Source organism: Suricata suricatta, chromosome 14, assembly GCF_006229205.1.
Source record: "Suricata suricatta isolate VVHF042 chromosome 14, meerkat_22Aug2017_6uvM2_HiC, whole genome shotgun sequence".
NCBI lineage: Eukaryota > Metazoa > Chordata > Mammalia > Carnivora > Herpestidae > Suricata > Suricata suricatta.
Window position 1 is genome coordinate 57,351,679 of NC_043713.1, and position 20,283 is coordinate 57,371,961.

The 20,283-nt window shown below is 37.1% G+C and overlaps 1 protein-coding gene and 1 pseudogene across 4 annotated transcripts in view; both read right to left on the bottom strand.

The window, feature by feature from the left end:
- The window catches only part of PPP4R1 (protein phosphatase 4 regulatory subunit 1), a 64,114-nt gene that overhangs the window by 19,932 nt on the left and 23,899 nt on the right, over positions 1-20,283 (bottom strand). For all 4 annotated transcript variants that reach the window (XM_029921235.1, XM_029921233.1, XM_029921232.1 and 1 more), the window contains 7 exons: positions 19,509-19,651; positions 18,895-19,041; positions 16,148-16,255; positions 15,949-16,014; positions 15,133-15,291; positions 10,329-10,456; positions 2,731-3,254 (listed from right to left, as the gene is read on the bottom strand). In XM_029921235.1, the coding sequence (XP_029777095.1) occupies positions 2,731-3,254; positions 10,329-10,456; positions 15,133-15,291; positions 15,949-16,014; positions 16,148-16,255; positions 18,895-19,041; positions 19,509-19,651 (1,275 nt within the window). The remainder of the gene's footprint in view (positions 1-2,730; positions 3,255-10,328; positions 10,457-15,132; positions 15,292-15,948; positions 16,015-16,147; positions 16,256-18,894; positions 19,042-19,508; positions 19,652-20,283) is intronic.
- LOC115278533 lies at positions 14,265-14,415 on the bottom strand (annotated as a pseudogene).

Sequence of the window (20,283 nt, forward strand, 5' to 3'; positions counted from 1 at the left end):
ACAGGCAATGTGTGCACCAAGCGTCTAATCCTTCCGTACTCTTTGACGCTGTGATTTCTGTCTGGTTTGTGGCTGCTATGCATTTAGTGCTTAGGAAAATATCTGACACAATACTAGGTGCTCACTAAGTAATGCTGAGTGAATGAATCCATGCACAGGTTATGAAAGTGTCATCATTACAGACAGAAAGAGCACCAGGACAAATTTAAACTGCAGCAGGCTTAAGAGTTAATTTAGAAAGAAAACTGATTAAATCACAATACAGTGTTTGTGCTGAAATCTCTCAACTGCAGCCTGTCAATTTACAGTACTATTTTAAGTCAAACAGTATTAGCCATCTTCAGAAACACAAAGTCATAGCCTAAAATTTGTGTGTACATGTAGGTCTTTTTAAAAAGCACACTATGCATAGCACTTTTAGCTTATTTGTTAAAAACAATTTTAATGTAGCCCATTCATGTTTGAGTTGACACTTAAGTACCACAATGTGGCAGAGATCTAGCAGGACTGTAATGTAGTCAGAGCTGAAAAAGCTGGGCTAGTGATCTTTTTTCATATAAATGGAGCATAAGATTCATTTGAAATAGGTGTTACTGAAGTTTGATCAACTGAATAAATGAATAGTAAAATTTTTAAAGCTAAAAGCTATAAATGTGTACCAAAAGCCGGGTACCCACAGCTATGAACATCCCTCGTTTGAGATGTAATTCTGTGTCTCACTGCTCATCTGGGGGTGTGGAAGGGATTGGGGGCAAACTACTATGGGAAGATTCTCACAAAACAAAAGCCTCAGTAGTTGCTACATCACCAAGCTGTCATACACTGCGGAATCCCAGGTCATGGGTAAAGATCAGTGACTGGAGCCACACAGAGGAATGAGCAAAGAAAGGAAAGCGGTAAGATTCTTTTTTTATAAAAAATAATCTACCATAAGAGATAAAAAAACAGGAGATTCTATTAGAAATATTCCATCCTCTCTTCTTGCCCTTGTTTCATAATACAGTAAAAAGGAATGATCAAAATAAATAAATAAAAAGGAATGAACTAGTGATACATGGAATAACCAGGATAAATCTCAAAAATGTGACACTAAATGACAGAAGTCAGACTCAGAAACGACATATTACTTGCTTCTATTTATGTGGCATTCTGGAAGAGACAATCACAGGGACATAAAACAGGTCAGTGGTCTCTACTGGCTGGGCAGGACAGGAAGGACTGACTACAGATGCACAAAGGAACATTCTAGGGTGATGGTAACGGTTCTGCATCTTGACAGTGGTGAGAGTCACACACAACTGTATGTGCGTCTACAATTACACTAGTGTCCATTCAAAAGGCTAGATTCTACAGATCTGAATTACAGTCCAATAAACCTAACAGGAAAGGCTAAAAAAAAAAATGTTCATCTGCCAGTTAAATTAAAACAACTTTCAAATATCAAGGATATGAATTTGTCTTTAGTCAAATCATTTAATTTTTCTCCAAGTGTAAAATTATTATAAGGAAATCTCTGAAAATGATAAATTAAAGCCAAATAACGATAATTGTGATTTTAACCCCCACTGATGTAATTTCAAAGTTTAAGGAAGCAGGTTTTGTATGTTTTAGAAGAATACTAAAAATATCCCTTTATCTGCTTTAAAAATGGGTATTTCCTGGTGTGCCTGGGTGGGTCAGTCAGTTTAGTGTCCGATTTTGGCTCAGGTACTGACCTCGCGATTCGTGAGTTCAACCCCACATATGACTCTGTGCTGTCAGCATAGAGACTGTTTGGATCCTGTCCCCCTCCCTTTGCCCCTCCCCTGCTCACCTGACTGCTCTCTGTCAAAACCAAAAATAAACAAAAAAATAAAATAAACATTAAAAAAAATGTTTGCTCAGTGTCCCAACACTGAGCAAACCGACAACTTAGAAATTTTAGCTCCTGGAACAAAAAAAACGAGAGAGAAAGAAAAAAAAATCATCCATATGTGATAGAAAATCTGAAGACGTGTAGTTACAGGACTTTTCCAGAACTGTTTTTTGTTCTGAATACTATTTCACTGAATGGTTACAGAGAGTAACCAGGAGGGCTTTAGTCTTCGAAGCGAAAGACAACACTTGCATCTGGTCCCAGCTGCAGTGGGCAGAACAACATGGGCCATTCCAGCGTGCCTCATCTCCCACAGACTGCCTTACAACATATTCCCCTTAGAAAGAGGCTCCTCTTTCTTCTAACACTGAACAACTTTTAGGGTTATTGTTCACAATGAAAGAATCTGGGTGATAAACGTTTAACCCAATGGAAAAAAAGTCAAAACTGAGAAAAAGAAATCCAATTGACTCTTATACATGTTTACAGGAAACAGATACCTGTCTACTGTTACCAGACCACAGTCTCTTCTTAAAAAGCAACACTGCATCTCCTGCTATTTTATAAAAAAGTTGAGACCCAGAGCAAAATAGTTAAGGAAGGGCTCCAGATTTGAAATGGCAAATATAAAGCACAGTTTGGATGACTGCAAATTTCAGGGCAAGCGTTCTGTAAATCTCTAAATGGATGCTACGAGCAGAAACACAGTGATGAGCTCATCTAAATGAAATTTACTAAATATCAGATTGAGCATATTTATCAAGAATACATATTAATGGTGAGAATAAATTCTTAAGCAATTTTTCTGGGAAAAAAGTCACCAATAATAGTTTATATCAGCTTTAGAGTAAAGAATTTGATAGACTCTTCCATACCTTTAACGTCTGGATCATCAATATGCGGCTCTAGATTTTCTATCATTTCTTCAAGTTCTTTTCTGGTGGCCATAGTGATATTTGAAGAACCTGGTATGGTGACTTCAGGTGTTTCTTCTGGTCGCTCTGGGCTGAGGACATCCCCAGAGCCCTGCTCAAGCTCTCTATCTAGATCTATTTCAGGAAGAGGAGTCCTCCAGAAATGGAAGGAGTTGTACAATTCCTGATCTAAGAGAGCGGACTCTGGTGAGCTGGTGCCACCCTCTGGCCGTAAGGTAGAGTTGTAGTTAGCGGGCTTTTTAGCATTCTCATTACTAGCTGCTTCCTGATGAGACTCTGAGGACAAAGTACAAAGTAAAGAGCTGTCCATTGGAACACTTATTTCACCTGGAGATTTCCTAGATGTTTCAGCATGATCTTCCACCATGTTTTCCAGTTTGACACTGGAATTACTAATACTGGGATCTGAAGAAACATCCTCTGGCCTGATCTGTACATCCTCTGGGACTTCTTGATCTCTGATCCTTTAATTGTTTCATTCAGGGAAAAAAGAAATGAAAGTATAAAAATAATTACTAGAAAAAACTCAATGAAAGATACTACATAAAATATTTAGTCAAGTTAAATATTAAAAATTACAGATTATCCATACAAACTGTAAAGTTAATATACTGGTAATGCTTCTTTTTCCATCAGTTGTTCTGTGTTCAGAGGTGTAAATATCTGTTAAGCGTCTAGATATTAAAGCATTACAAGTGTTGGAAAAGATAACACTGTAGAATCCCAGGATTCTTAAATACCATGCTAATTTCAATAATAAACTAAAATAATTGTAGGAAGATAAATTCCTACAATGCATTTTAAAAATGATCTGATTCTTAGGATTATGGGATCAGCACTGCTCCAATGACATACTGAAAAGCTGAGAAATAAAGCTTATTTGCTTACATAAAAAAGAAAAGGAAAAAACCTCTATACTACTGTTAGAAAAGATCCTTACTAACTCACAAAATATTAAAATTCACTTACGTGTAAATAAAAGTTTTTTTAATTTCTTCCACTTTCCAGCTCTACTCCCAAAGGTTTTTTTCCCAAAACAGTCTTAATTTAAAAGGACAGCTGGTAGAAGCTCCTAAATTCAAGTCCACTGATTATTACCATCCATGATCTAAACTAAAGCACTACAATAAGTCTAAATATTTATTCCTTATATTTTATCTGCCTCAATTAAATCTAACAAACATGTATTGAGCACCTACTAGGAGCCAGGAAATGAAGCCAGTTTTGAGGATCCACATGTTAATGAGACGCAGGTCTTGTCAGGGCGATTACAACTGGAGGCAGACAGGAGAAACAAACATGCAAGCCAAGTACCTGCCAGACAGAGTGGTGAGCACAGCAGGGCACAGGCTGAGAATGGGAGGTGGGGATGGAGTTGAAATGGAAAGGCTTAGAGAAAATGACAGGAATGGTGTTTAGAAGAGCCAGTAAATGTTTACGAGGCTAAGGAGGAGAAAATGCATTCAAGGAAGAAAAGGTATATTCAAAGGAAGGAGTGACAGAAGAGGTATTACATACTCAGAAAGCAGCCAGGAGTGTCTTGCGACTAAGAGAAGGGAATGAACGGTGACCAGTGTGAAAAACTTCATCAGAACCACCGTATTCACTGCCAAACGCCTACGGAATGGATCCTATGGGCCACAGGGAATAATGTAGGAATTAGGAAAACTGCATTTTATGTGTGTTATTTTTGAGAGAGCATTCTGGAAGCAGTGTAGGAAATGGGGTGGAGGGGAGAGAGGAGGCAGGGACCATGGGAAGAGTGGGGAGAGGCAACTGTGAATGAAGGCAAGGCATCTGGGGCTAGAGAAAAAGTAAACACATTCAAATGATGACAAGACCAATAGGATATGTTTACTTATTGCATGCTGGAGACAGGAAACAAAAGGGAGGAATCTGGAAAGATAGCCAAATTTCTGGCAAGCGTGATGGGACAGATCCTGGTAGCACCAACAGAAAGTGGAAAATGCCAGAACAGTTTAATGAGAAAGCTAATGGGTTCTGGTTAGGACAGGGTGAGTGAGCTATCTAGGGCGCACTCCAGGTCAGGATGCCATGAGAAACCACTCAGACACCGGAGACAGATCTGGAGGTCACCAATCAGAAGGACATGTGTGGGACTTCAGTGTGTGCGAGGCAAGAAAGGTGAATGAATACATGATGGGCACACAGAGTAAGAGTGGGGGGATTTTTCTCCTGATGCCTGGAAGAGGTCAGAAGAGATTTAAGAAGTGCAGACACAGGAGACTTGTGAATCACTGAGAAAGCATTGTCTTTTGAGAAGAAAGAACATGGGCTCAAGAACAGAGGTGCACAAATTAAATGGGTAAAGAGCCACCTCTAAGGAATATGAAAGGGAAGTAAGGATGGGTGGTATAGGCCAATTTGAAGGTGAATGTGGGGAAAAAAAATTAAGGGTGCTCCCCTGAAACAGTATGAGCCTTTAAACAGACACAGTAAAAGATACTAAGCAGGGGGCTTACCAGGACTGTGCAAATGGAAGGAGACGTTAACACCTGTGTAATATCCTAGTAAGCAGCCGCCATGAAATTATCAATTCCCCCCTGAATCGGCTTTATCTCATAATGATGTTAACATTGTTTTAAATACAGGAAAAGTATGTAAGAAGTTATCTGGAAACATATCACACAATGAAAGCATTTTAATTATGGTGTTTCCCTTCTATTCTTAGGACTCTACAGTCAGTCAGTGTGCACACACAGGAGAATTGTTAGGCCTGCGGGAGAGTTGGGCCCTGAGGTCCTAGGCCATTGTCCCCAGAGCTTGCACTGTACCCCCACATATCAGGACTTGGATTCCACAGCTACTCCTTATTCATACAGAAGGGACAGGCTTAGACAACCTGTAAAATTCCTTCCCTCTCTGAAACTTTTCCTGAAGCTAGTGCCGCCATGCCAAATAAATTTCTTCTACGTGAGTATTTTTCAGTCCTGTGATCCTCACTAGAAGACATTGTTTTACTTTTGTTTAAATAATTTTAATGCGGTAATTGGTGAAATCTGAATGAAGTCTCTAGATGACTGTAACATATTGATGTTAATTTCTTAATTTCAGTAACTGGACTGTGGTTATGTAGCCATGTCTGCATTTTGAGAAACCACATGCTGAAATATTTACGAAGGTAAAAAGAGTGTCATGTCTAAAACATTCTCAAAGAACTCAGAAAAAAAAAGAATAGTAAAGCAAATATAGTAAAATATTTCATTTGGAGAATCTGAAGGGCATATGGTATTCTCTGTGCTATTTTTTGATATGGAAATTAAATTTTTTTAAATTATAGTAACAAGATATTGGTTGATGGGACTGTGAACCAAATGGGTTAAAACATGTAAGACTGTATCTATTAGGTGACAAATTAAAAATACCTGCATTTAAAATACACAAAAAGAACACAATTAAAAGACCATTCAAGGGGTATCTGGCTCAGTCGGAGGAATGTATAACTTGATCTTGCGGTGGTGAATTTGAGCTCCATGTTGGGCATTGAGACTACTTAAAAATAAATACATACATAAGCTGTCTTATTTAAAAAACAAAAAGCCATTCACAATATGCAAAAACTATTCTATGGGTCTGAAGTTCCTTGATTACTATTCTTAATGTGTCCATTAAGATTAAATTTTAGGGGCGCCTGGGTGGCTCAGTCGGCTGAGCTTCTGACTTCAGCTCAGCTCAGGTCATGATTTCACAAGTCAGTGAGTTTGAGCATGGTGCTGACAGCTCAAAGCCTGGAGCCTGCTTCAGATTCTGTGTCTCCCTCCCTCTCTGCCCCTTCCCTGCTCACATTCTGTCTCTCTCTCAAAAATAAGAACATTAAAAAAATAAAAGATTAAATTTTAATTTTGAAGAAGAATGGACAAGTCATTCTATTTGCTTGATACCAGTCTGTATTTAAAACTCCTAGTATGGCGGCACCCAGGTGGCTCAGTCAGTTGGGCATCCAATTTTGGCTCAGGTCATGATCCCATGGTTTATCAACACACAGCCCATTTTGGATCCTCTGTCTTCCTCTCTCTGCCCATCACCTGCTTGTGCTCTCCCCAAAATAAATAAAAACAAAACTCCTAGGATCGTTTTAAAGAGACAAAAAGTTCTTCCTACTGTTAAATTCTGGGAAGAATGACGACATGTATGAATAACAGTTGCTTCAAACTGTCAAAAGTATAAATTATCTAAATATTGATTTTTCCTTGGGCTAGGCCATACAAGATCAAGCTGCTAGATACCAAAATCCTGATATTCTTGTCAGACTTCCAAGTGCTATCACATAAGCAAACATTGTTTTGAAAACTGGGGAGACCTCTGATTCTACAAAATGAGAGTTATCCTATCTCCTAAGACATGTAGGTAACAAGAGCACCAGAGGGTAAGCCAGAAATCTCTGTAATAGAATCTTAATTTTCCTTTAGTGTCTACTTAAAATTTTGTTTTTCATTTTTGAGAGACACAGACAGCACGAACAGGGGAGGGTCAGAGAGAGGGGAAGATACAGGATCCGAAGCAGGCTCCAGGCTCAGAGCTAGCTGTCAGCACAGAGCCTGATGCAGGGCTCGAACCCACGAACCACGAGATCATGACCTGAGCTGAAGCCAGACGCTTAACTGACTGAGCCATCCAGGCGCCCCCTTTAGTGTCTACTGATTTATACTATTAATACCCTCTGAGTTCTTGACTAGAGACTCTGAGCCTACAAAAATAAGTACATGTATATCAAGGAGAAAAATGACCTGTGGGACATCTGGTTAAAGAAGCTCTATATCCTGACATGAAAGTAAAGAACATATACCTCTTTCCAGTACTGTGAATTAACTAAATCAAGTTTTCACATCAGTGACATAAATTTGTACCAACAGCAATCTTACTTTCACACAGTTGGCATTAGGCTAAACTGACAAAAACTGGCATAAGTAGTGTAGCTACATAAGGCTTCGGAGATTACTTCCTCACGATTCATTCAGGGTTTATTATGTGCCAACCATGTGTGAGGCCCAGTGAAGGTGTTCTTTTACACGAAAATAAAAAACCAGACTGCCACAGCAGATGGCCTTGTAGTCTACTGGGTGAAATCTGCAACTACACACCTGAAAAGCTATGGATCAGAAATCAGAGCTCTCACTCCAGTGCCAGTGTCAGCCAACATGCAAAAGCTCTGAATTTCCTAAAAAACTCAGGAAAAGTTTCGTGGAGGAAGTGAGCCGAGAGACAGCAAACATGCTGACACTCACTTTGTTAAATGACACATGGATAGAACAGAACAGCTTCTCGAACAGAAAGCAAGGAGAATCAAAAGAACATAGTGTATTCAGAGAATAATATAACAGCTGATTTGACTAAAATAGAAAATGCTTATTTTACATAATTAAAAAATGCAAATTTAAATGTTTAACTCTGGTTCTGGAAGTAGCCTTTATTCACAATACCTTAGAGCATTAATAGCCTGATCTAAGGTGGGTGAAAGGTAAATCTGGTATATAAAGTCAGAGCAACTAATGCTTCAAAGTCTTAAGTGATATTGAAATGTTTCCAGTATCAGATTAAACTATATTATAAATAAATTTAGTGGAAATGGTCTGTCAAAAACTTGCTTACTTTTTAAGAGATGGATTCTAGGAAAACTGAGAGGATCCTGAGAACAGGAACCAAGTTCTTGATTTCTATTTACAGGAGCTGGTTCATAGTAGGTGCTCAATTTCTGCATAATCAACCAATCAATCAATCAATCCTAAATAACAAAAGAGCTTAAAATGTACGCCAGTATAGAATTAAGAGAGAGGAAACAAACTAACAGTTCTGAGATGACTAATACATGGGACTACTTTTTTTGAAGTCAGGAAGTAAAGCTACGCAAAAACTTTTGTACAACTCCCTCTCAGCCTGAAATTCTCTTTCCTCCCCTATACCATTAACACGGTTCAATAAAGTCCAACAATATAGTAAAAAAACCAATGCTACAAATAGAACTGACTTGACATTAAGACATACCTCATTACAATGGAAGAGGAACTAATTAAGGTTTCCAGGTAAAAGATAGCTACCTTTACACATCTCTTCCAATAGTGTCCTACACCAGCAGTCAGTACAACTACTGGCCATGACAGCCACACGAACTAGTTTGGTCAATAAAGTTTTATTGGAACACAGCCACACCCATCTGTTTATGTACTGTCTGTGGCTGCCTTCATGCTGCAAGGGCAGAGCTAAGTGGTTGTGGCAGAGACTGAAAATATTTATTTAGCCTTGAGAGAAAGTTTGCTGACCCCGACCTATACAATTCTCTGTAAATTCATATTTTCACTTAGTAGACTCTCTCCAGATTTAAAAATAAATAAAAGTTATATAATGGTCCTTTTACAATTAGGTAGAGAACAAGGCAGTGAATGCTAACTTTAAAAATGAAAAACAGATAACATTCCCCCCCCTCCATCATTTTTGTCAAACTCCTTGCAGCAGCTATTTTTCAAAAGAACTGACAGAATTTGCTTGCTAGGAAGACAGGTTTAGAGTGATTTTCTTCCTTTACAAAAAACAGTACCTCAGGTTTGTTTGGCTATTCAGCAGGACAGTAGGAGAACGGGCAAAAAGGTAAAACAAGGCAGCAGAGAAGAAAGGAAGAACTGCCAAATCAAAACACCAAGAAAGCAAATATCACAGTATCAAGACCTACAGAAGAAAATGTCCATTAGCATCATGACAAGGGAGGGACAAGACACTACTACTAACTCAAGCATTATAGTAGGGACTGTTTTAAAACCAGGTTCTAAATTCTTTCAAGTGCACACCTGTAAAAGTGCATACTTCCCATGCACTAAGTTAGGCTTGAATTTTTTCCCCTAAGTATATAGTAATAATAAACTTAAAAACTAAAATGCAGAATGTTTTAATGTAAAAAAATTTAAAAATAAAAATCAGAGTGTCCTTAAAATTTAGCTGCCCTATTACACTTAAAGTTGGTATTCTAGTTAATAAGTACATTAATTTGGTGCTAATCATTACAATACTTTCCCCCTCAATGAGAGAGAATCATCATTCTGAAGACAGAGTTCAAGATCCACAATTAAATTAACTGACTGAAAGGAAAAATAGTAAGAAATGGACTATCCACTAAAATAAACATATTCCCAAATTAAGTTTTACCCCTTAAAAAACTAAACTCTTAAAATTGTACAACCATTACTTCATCTGTTCTAAATGTCAACAGCTGATTTACTAGGTAACTAATTTATTAAATAAATTTATTAATTAAAAATTATCATAACTATCACTTATACTTTTCTCTATGGCCCGGGATCAAGCTCACTGTGCTACATGCACGTTCATCTTCTCATTTAAGGTGCAACTAACCAGAAACATTTAACAAATGTATTTAAAATATAGCTCTCTGAAAACATTTACTAAGTTTTACAAGCAAGAGAAGTAGCAAAGTCTCCAAAAAGAACATTTATTATAAAATAGAGGAAATGAAAACATATTTATTCACAAGCAATAAAGCTGGAAAGTAAAGTTTTAAGAAATCATACCTATTTTTGTCTTCTACTGACGTATCTTCTGAGCTTTTGCTTTCTTCTTTGAAATACTGGCCTGAGCTAGACGGATTAGCAAAAGTAGATATGAAAGGTCCCAAAGACTGAAAAGCCGCTTGGCGAACCTACAAGAAAAAAAAAAAAAAGAGGAGGTAAAAATAAGGAATTATTAACAATCTATTGTCCATATACTGAAGTATGGTTAAGACAGGAATAAGATTTCTTTAAAAAGCCCTCCCAGATTCAGAAATGTAAATTGTCCTTCAGCTAAGATTTAAAATTCTTAAGAAACTATTCTTTTTTTACTTTCAATTTTTTAAAACCTGGCTTGAATATTTCAATCATGAGAATATGAATATGAGAGCCCATAAGGCATTTGCATGGGACTAAAGGAGGTCCTGCAGTGTTCTCAAAGAACCAAGACGGACAAATGGAAAGCACAGAGCAAGAAAGTCAGAAAAATGTGATACTCCATTTCATGTTTTCTGATAGGAAAGACTATAATTTGCTTACTACAAGGAAACAAGACAGATGTGCCAGAACTACAGACTTAATCAGAACTAGAGTACTGACTTAAAATATTTCACAAAAATCTTGGTATACATACTACTGTTATCCATGAATGTCTCAAGTAGGAAAGCTGAAAAAGAGTTACTGATTTTATTTGTTTCATACTGTATTTCTGTATTATTTTTGTAATCAAAATCACAAAAAAAATCTGGGGAAGAAAAGATTCATGAGAGGAACAGAAAGTCTGACAGTGGCCACTCTGAGGGGAGAAACTGCAAACCAATTTCTCTAAGACCCTGCCCCCTGAGGCATAACAATACCTTTTCCATGGTTTAAAATGAGGACTACGTGGGGCGCCTGGGTAGCTCAGTCAGTTGAGAGTCCGACTTTGGCTCAAGTCATGATCTCATGGCTCATGAGTTCAAGGCCCACGTTGGGCTCTAAGCTGACAGCTCAGAGCCTGGAGCCTGCTTCAAGTTCTGTGTCTCCCTCTCTCTCTCCCTCTCCCTCTCCCTCTCCCCCCTGTGGTCTCTCAAAAGTAAATAAACATTAAAATACTTTTTTTTAAATAAATAAAATGAGGATTACGTGATATGCATAAATCCTACAAAGGCAAATACATGTAAAATATGCCTTTAGGGACGCCTGGGTGGCTCAGTCCGATTTCAGCTCAGGTCATGATCTCATGGTTCGTAGGTTTGGCCCTACAGCAGGCTCTGTGCTGACAGCTAGAGCCTGGAGCCTGCTTCAGGTTCTGTGTCTCCCTCTCTCTCTATTCCTCCCCCACTTGTGCTTGCACTCTCGCTCTCTCTCTCAAAAATAAACATTTAAAGAAAAAGTATGCCTATTACCAGTATTTACCTTCTGGGGGAAGCAGATCCAAAATGTTTCAAGTGGTTTAAAAAAAAAAAAAAAGGCCAAAATTATACTACACAAGAGAGCAAAAAATAGCATATGTGTGAACTTACAAATTTTTTCCCCCTTTATAGAGTAAATAAATGTTACTTCCATAAAAACATAAATGGTAATTTTTAAGATTATATGCATGAGTAGTCTATTCTGGATACTGTTAAAAATCTGAGCTTGTCCCAAATAGGCCTAGGATTTACATCTACTTCAAATGACAGATTTAAGGAATCCTTCATTTTAAAACAAACATATCCTCAAATTAACAGGAAATACTGCATGTCACTGAGTCAAAACAATGATAAAATAAAGCTTCAAAATGATAACTTCAAATAAGCTACATAATCTTTTCTAAAAAGCTCATATAAGACATTTTTTATAAAACATGAAAATAGTACTAAGGCTTAATAGTCATTCCTTCTATATAGAGTCTATTTGAATATGGTAAGTCCTGAGATCTATTTTAGGTGTAACAGCATACAAAGCACCACTGACCCGCTCTCCAGTGAAATGGTTGAAAATGGAAACATACGCACACTCATACACACAACCCCTCTAAAACCCCACCATTTAACACCCCTGGACATAGTCCTAAGGGCAAACAACAAAACTCTATAAATATTCAGTTAAAAAAAAAAACCCTTCAGGGTCTGTGGTATTGGAACCAGGGAGGTAAACCTCTACTCCAGCAACACTGGGCCCCCTATCTTCTAGCTTCTAGCCAGAGGGATTTTGAGGCTTCTCCTCCTGCTCCCAGGTACCTGGTGCTGAGACCAGGTCCCGGACAAGTAAAGTGGGTGCCGGGGCTTCCTTCTTCTGCACACCCCCCATGTGTAGAATGGAGGCTCTACCCTGGATGTGGCTCAGAATACTGGGGTAGGAGAATACTCAGAATATGGCCCCTGCCCCAGTTTATGAGGCCAGGATAGAGGAGCCGAGAGAACCCCGGGCTGCCATTCCTCCCACACCCACCAAAATGCAGTCACCCCAAGGTGGTTGTGGGCATGCCCACAGCTGTGTCTCCAAAATCAGAGTCCACTAAGCATTCCTGCCACTCACTAAGCAAATCAGCAGATGATCCTAATAAGCCCCAGAGAAGGATACTAGTACCCAAACTTGCTATATTATCTAAAATGACCAGTTTCAAAAATAAAGAAACAAAGACATGCAATGGAACAAAAAAGTATGCTCCATATACTGGGAAGAAAATTAGGGAACAGAAATCATGTGTGGGGAAAAAAACTTCAAAGTGACCATGATAAATTATTCACAGAACAGAATGAAAGCATGAATAAGGAAGTAAAGGAAGGTATGAGGACAGTGTCCTATCAAATGCAGGTTAATGAAGAGAATCAGATGGAAATTTTACTTATTTATTTATTTTAAACTTTTTAATGTTTTTATGTATTTTTGAGAGACAGAGAGACAATGTGAACAGGGGAAGGTCAGAGAGAAAGGAAGCACAGAATCCAGAGACAGGCTCCAGGCTCTGAGCTAGTTGTCAGCACAGAGCCTGATGCGGGGCTCGAACCCACGTACCATGAGATCATGACCTGAGCCGAAGCCAGACACTTAACCGACTGAGCTACCCAGATGCCCCTCAAATGGAAATTTTAGAATTGAAAAGTATAATAATTGAAATAAAAACATAAACTTAAATAGACCTGAACTGGCAGAAAATAGAATTAGTGAACACAAGGTATAGCATTATATATTAAGCAAGACAAAGAACAGAGAGAAAAAAGAAAACGAGGAAAAATGAACAGAATCTCAAAAAATGTGGGACATTAAGTGTACTGAGATATGTATAATAGGGTCTGACCAAAAGGGTCAGAAAAGACACAATACTTGAAGAAAGTATGCCTTAAAACATCCCAAATTTATTAAAAATCAATAATCTACACATCAAAGAAGCTCAATAAAGTAGGATGAACCAAAGGAGATCTAAAAACACATCGTAGTAAAAAATGCCAGGAGTCAAAAGCAAGAAAATCTTGGAAGCAGCAAAAGAAAAGCGAACCATTTACAAGGGAACCCCAATAAACACCTGACTTCCTGGAAAAAACAAGAGAGACCAGAAGGCAGTGGGGTCAACATATTCAACATGCTCAAAGAACAAATCCTGTTAACCAAGAATCCTATACCCAACAAAGCTATGTTTCAAAAAACAAAGGCAAAATAAAGACATTCTCAAATAAACAGAAACTGAGAATTTATTGCCACCATATTTACATTACAGTAAATACAAAAAGAAGCTCTTCAAGTTGAAAGCCAGTTATCCTGGATGGTAATTCAAAGAAAGAAGAATGATCTCAAATTGATAACTTAGTCTTCTACCTCAAGACAACACTGGAAAAGGAGCAAACTAAACCAAAACAAGAAGAGAGGGTATAATAAAGATCAGAGTGGAAGTTAATGAAACAGAACAGAAATTTAGAGAAAATCAGTGAAGCCAATGTTGTAAAAGGCTGAACAAAACAGACAAACCTATAGCAGACAGGTCAAGAAACAAAGAGGACTCAAATTGCAGAATCAAAAAGAAGGGCTATGACTACTGTTAGAGAAATACAAAGATTACGAAGTAAATACTGTGGGAAAAGTTTTCAATGAGCAATAATCACGCCTCGGATAAACCTCACTGGCTACGGTACTGCCACCATGCAAAGCTTGAAGTAAATACTGTGGATCACACAGCAGCAAGTTAGGGCACTTACATGAAACAGACAAACTCTGACAAACTACCAACTCTGACTCAAGAAGAAATAATATGAAATAACTCTTTAACAATGAAGATAATAGTCCTATACCAAGTGAGTAGTAAAAAAACAAAAAACAAAAAACAAACTGCATACAAAGAAAGGTTAAAACTGAAATCGCATCACTGCTCATTTCTACTAAACATTTAAAAAAGAACACCAATACTTCACGAATTCTCCCAAAACACAGAAGAGGAAAGAGCACTTCCTAAACTTGTTCTATTATGAGGCATTACTGTGTTAACAACAACAACAAAAAACCCCAAAAACAAAAAGCCATGACAAAGAAGCTAAAGACTATTATATGAATATGAAATCCCCTAACAAAACAGTAGCAAACTGAATCCAACAACACATCAAGAATTATTACACTATGACCAAGTAAGACTGAAAGCTATTTAACATATGAAAGTCAATATACCACATCATATCAATAGAATGAATATGATTTATATCTGTACAGAAGTTCTGTCTGGTTTAATAAACAGAGTTAATATAGTAGTTTACCTATTGTAAAAAGTATTAACAGTAACATACTTTGAATAATAAATTATTTCTTAAATTATGAAACCAAAACCATGTTTTGTGTAAAATGTATTATTTTACAAAAATGATAGACAAAACCCTACCCAACGCGAAGGATCACTGATCAAATTAATAAACAGTGCTGACAATTTTGTCCGCCGGATTTCTTGACATGTTGCACAGGAAACCACCATGAAGCATTCAGCACAAGCCTTCCGGACGCCCCACACGTTATCAGTACAAAGTTGGAAAAACCTGGGCAGCTATGCAAGGATACAGTTTAGTTAGGCAGACGAAGCAGGTTTCAGTGGTTACTTTTACTTCATTTTCTGCTTTCACAGTGTTTTTAAAATATTAGATTTTCCTATAACAATTTAGAAAAACTATGTAATATTAATACTCAGTAATTTTAAATAAGTCACACTGCTGATTATGGAAGAGCAAAACCAACAAATAAAGCTTAAATGTCATTTAAAAACTTGTGCCTAAACTCTTTCCTATCAGAGGGCTTCAGAAACTCTCCAAGTACATTAACTTATACTTGAGGCATGTATATCCCATGTACTAACCATTTAAAACTAACAAGCTGTAGGTTTAATCTGTCACTTAAAATACTTAGGAGTTGCAGTTAAATAAAAGATTTGTTTGAATAAAGAGTTGACTTGTTGAATAAAAATGGGAGAGGGAAAAATAAGTCAATGTTTCTTACACATCATGTACCTTCACTTTTAACAAACTATCATCTAAATACAATTCAAGTGCCCAGATTACAAAAATTTAAGCTTTCAAAGTCTTTCTGGTTTACATTCATAGAATTGTGTTAATAAAATGTGGCGGTGAATGTATGCATTTCAAATTCATGTGTTACCCTAATGTACTGCTTGCTCCTTTATTTTCTCCTTTATTCCTGCCATACTTACCAACATTTCCTCAGTAGCTTGCTGGCCAACCACACTGCAAATATCTCCAAAATTGGCAGCACAGACCTGCCAACAAAAACATCAGTGACATAACAAAATATTACATATACACTGGTTTAAAAATAATCTTCTATGTTTCACATGTCAATACAGTAACCGCTAAAACCACATGTACTTAAACAAAATGCCTAAAAAATACCTTTCGAACATGAAACATTCTGCAATCACAGCACATCTCACAAAACCTAGGGAGGATAAGACGCTCTGTAATGTCCTTCCCAACCATGGGAGCCATTTTGCACATTATCTACAATGGATAAGAACAAAAGCACACTGAAAATATCTTCAAATTAAGACTTTTCAAGTTTCCTAACTTTTTAAAAGTATATACTTCAGGAAATATAAGATAAAATATGGCATCACACTGCAAACATCACAAAAAACATTCACCTTATTCATCAAGTTGAGGACAGAAAAACAGATATTTACTACTATCAATAAAATAAATCAATAATTATTAAACGTACAGTAAACCCAGAGAGAATCTGAAAAATTTCATTTTCGACCATAGTTCCAATCTTATTGCCTGATAACTTAAAAGCAAAATACCCTAAATTTTCCCAGTATGATGATGAATGGTAACTGTTCAAAGGGAAAGATTATCCAGAAGAAGACTGTGGATTTAGTATATTTGTACTGCTAAGAAAAGACTTATTTCTTATTTCTAGAAGAGGCAGTCATTACCTTGCCAAGTACCATTTTAACAGAAACTTGTGCATAAGAGAAGTGCCTCAGTTCCAAGAAGTCAAAGACATCGCTCCAACACGGAGTTTCAGTTAGCGCAGCACCAGACAAGGGGAGGATGAACTATGTTTGAAACCTGCCCAATATTATTTAAATAAATCCCCCTACCCCACCCTCCCAGTTGGTATGGAAAGAAATCTGATGCTCTGTTATTATTTATCTATTACATCTCCTCCTAGCCCATACAAATAGGATTAGAAGTAAATGGAATAGAGATTGCAAAGAATGAAAACTCTATTCATACATGACAGGACTGTCCATCTAGAAAATCCCAAGGAATCTCCAAAGAAGCCATCAGACATTTAAGTGAGCTTAGGAAGTTTGCAGGACATATGTCAGAACATAAAAATCAAATGTATTTCTATAAATTAGCAATGAACTGAAAACATTTAAAAAACAGTATCAGCGGCGCCTGGGTGGCTCAGTCGGTTAAGCCTCCGACTTCTGCTCAGGTCAGATCTCACATTAGTGGGTTCAAGCCCCGCATCAGGCTCTGTGCTGACAGCTAGCTCAGGGCCTGGAGCCTGCTTTGGGTTCTGTGTCTCCTTCTCTCTCTGCCCCTCCCCCTCTCATGCTCTGTCTCTCTCTGTATCAAAAATAAATAAAACATTAAAAAAAATTTTTTAAAAACAGTATCACTGACAACAATGTTAAGAAACATAGTTCAACAAAATACACACATGTTCTGTCTACTGAAAACTACAAAACACTGATGAGATACATAAAAGACTGAAATAAATGGAGAGCTCTACATGCTCATGGATTTTTAGGTGGGCAACTATCCCCAAACTGATCTACAGATTCAACACAATCCCCATCAGAACCCCAGCATCCTCAAAACTATAACATCTGTATCTCCCAAATCCCAAAGCCAGTTTTGGTTTTTGACTCCATACTACTTCTAAGCATTTTCAAATTCTAAAGATCCAAAGTTTTACTGTATCACTGATCTAGCATAATTAAATTCATAAGAATTCTTTCCAATATACAGAACAATTAGAAAGCCAGGGAATGCAAACCATGACTAATAAACGGACTGTAAAAGAATTCTGGGTTTCATACTAGCGTTGGATATAGTCTTTTTATTACATTACAATGCTTCACTATTGTTAATCTCATAAAAATAAAAGAACACGTTAAACTGTGCTGCGTTACACAAAAACTGATTTCCTTTACTGAGGAACTTGTGAAATTAAAAAACAAAAACAAAACCTATGCTTGGGATTTGACAGAGGTGCTGCTTGTACAGCATTGTGAATGTACTAAACACTAACTTAACTATGCACTTTAAATAATGGTTTTTTTTACTATACGAATTTTCTTTCAATAAAAATGGTATTACTAAAAAGTACCTAAGTTTATTATTCACTGGTACAGAGTATCTAAAAATAAAATAATGGAATCAAGAAATTGCAAAGGGAAAGGGGTCCAGAGAGATTACCTAATTCATTCTTCTAATGATTCAGAAATACAGTACAATTTTGGTAAAAATTTTTTCATATCAACTAAGGTGCAATTATATTATTTTAGGTTTAAATAGTAAACTCTCACTATCCAAAGAGATTTGAATTTTTAGATTTATTATACCTCAGCTTGTTATGCACATAATGATTTAATCTGTGTATTTTTCTTATAATCACAATTTACATCACATATATCATAAAACTACTCGCCTATGATTCTCTCAAAGACCATACTGTCAAGGGCAGAAAGGAAGTTTTTTTTTTCCTTCCGTATTTACATAGTACCTAGAAAGTGTTCAATAGCAACTAGAGTTTCACAAATGTTTCTTCACCCCATACAGGGCTGTGTTTTTTGTTTTAACTACACTATATCTCCCATCTTATTTTTCCAAAATAATGAATTTATAGTTACTTCTTACTCTTGCTGCATATCGGCTTCCTCAGAGCTCAGTGATAGAGCTATCTAATTCACAGATGCAAAGCATTAATATGGGGCCCACAGAACATGCACCTTTTTTGTATGCCTATTTCCCCTTCTAACCCTTTCTAATGAGCTGCAGTTACTTTGATACCTAATATGCATAAACTCCACAGCACGGAATCCAGTATAATTATTTGAGCATCTATTATTTGTCAACATAGTGACTTATTTTTACCTACATAGAAAAAACCTACTTACAGCCACAGCTTCCGTTTTCACATCATCATTGCTGTCTGGGGCAGTAAGCTCTATGAGCACCGGGCACACTTTGGTCTCCACATCAAATCGCTCAATCAACTCCTGCTCCAGCAGAGCCAGCAAAGCTGCCTGACTTGTTTTTCTTACCTATGAAAAAAATCAGCAGTATAAACAAAACACAGACATAACGAAATTCTATTATTTGATTTTCACAAAATTGAAGACTTTTCATCTCAAAAGGGATCCGTAAGTGGCAAACTTTGCAAATAAAAACTGATGGCTACTTTTTCCAACTGCTGCAAAGACAGAACCTGGCAGACTGTGACATGACAAATGGTGACTCACGAATCAGCAAACTTTCTGGGGGACGCCAATGATGGTACTGCATGAGAAGGCAGCAACAGGTAGTGTCTCTAATGCATTAGGGAGACTCCCTAGATTTGCTAGACTCTCAACATATCTTGTCTAAGACAAACGGTGATTTCAAAAAATGGAATAATGAGTGGAGGAGTAAAAAACATTCAAATGAGACCCCCTAGGGTCTCAGGGTTTGCCATTCTACATATATCATACTACATAAATTTCCATTAAGAACATATAAACAGCACTCTTACCTGATTATTCTGATCTGCGAGATATCTAACCACAATAGGTAGTAAGTATTTGGAAAAAGCATATGGAATTGAAGGCCGGTTTTCTTGACAAAACAATGCAATGTGAGGCACCTGTTCCATCAGCTCTGCTCTCACAGTTGGCTCTATTGAAATAATAGAAATGTGAGCAAACACGTTCTCCCACAGTAACAAAATCTTTGCCTGGGATTAAGACTATTTAGGAAAGCTCTAGACTTCCATCCTCAGCATAAAAAAGGGCTTACAAAATGTTCTCTGACTCTAGGATCCTTTCACAACCATATGCAGGTCAGCCCACGAGTGAAAGAAGACCCTACTCCTATCCCACACTTCTATTTTCATATGATGCACTGAGTACGCAAACATTTCCTATTATGACTGACTGAATTTATCCATCACCTACACTGTGCCACATATGCTAGAGGTTAAATAGCCAACATTCACACCAACAAAATATAGATTATCTATAAACTCAAGTATTTAAAAACCTTCTAGGACAAGCCATAAGGGCTGGTTCCTAATAAAGTTAATCACTGCACGGAGAATTTACAGCAAAAAATGGTATAATGGTAATGACTAAAATGGTTAAGTGACCATTAAAGAAGACCAATACAGTTAAAGAAATTTTTAAAAAATCTGAAGAGACTCAAGTAAATAGAGCAAATTTAAGTGTGACAAATACAACATTTAAATCTCTGATTTCAAAAGGAAGAACCGTCTAAGAGTAATGACAAAGAATCAGCTAGTTATGTGAGAA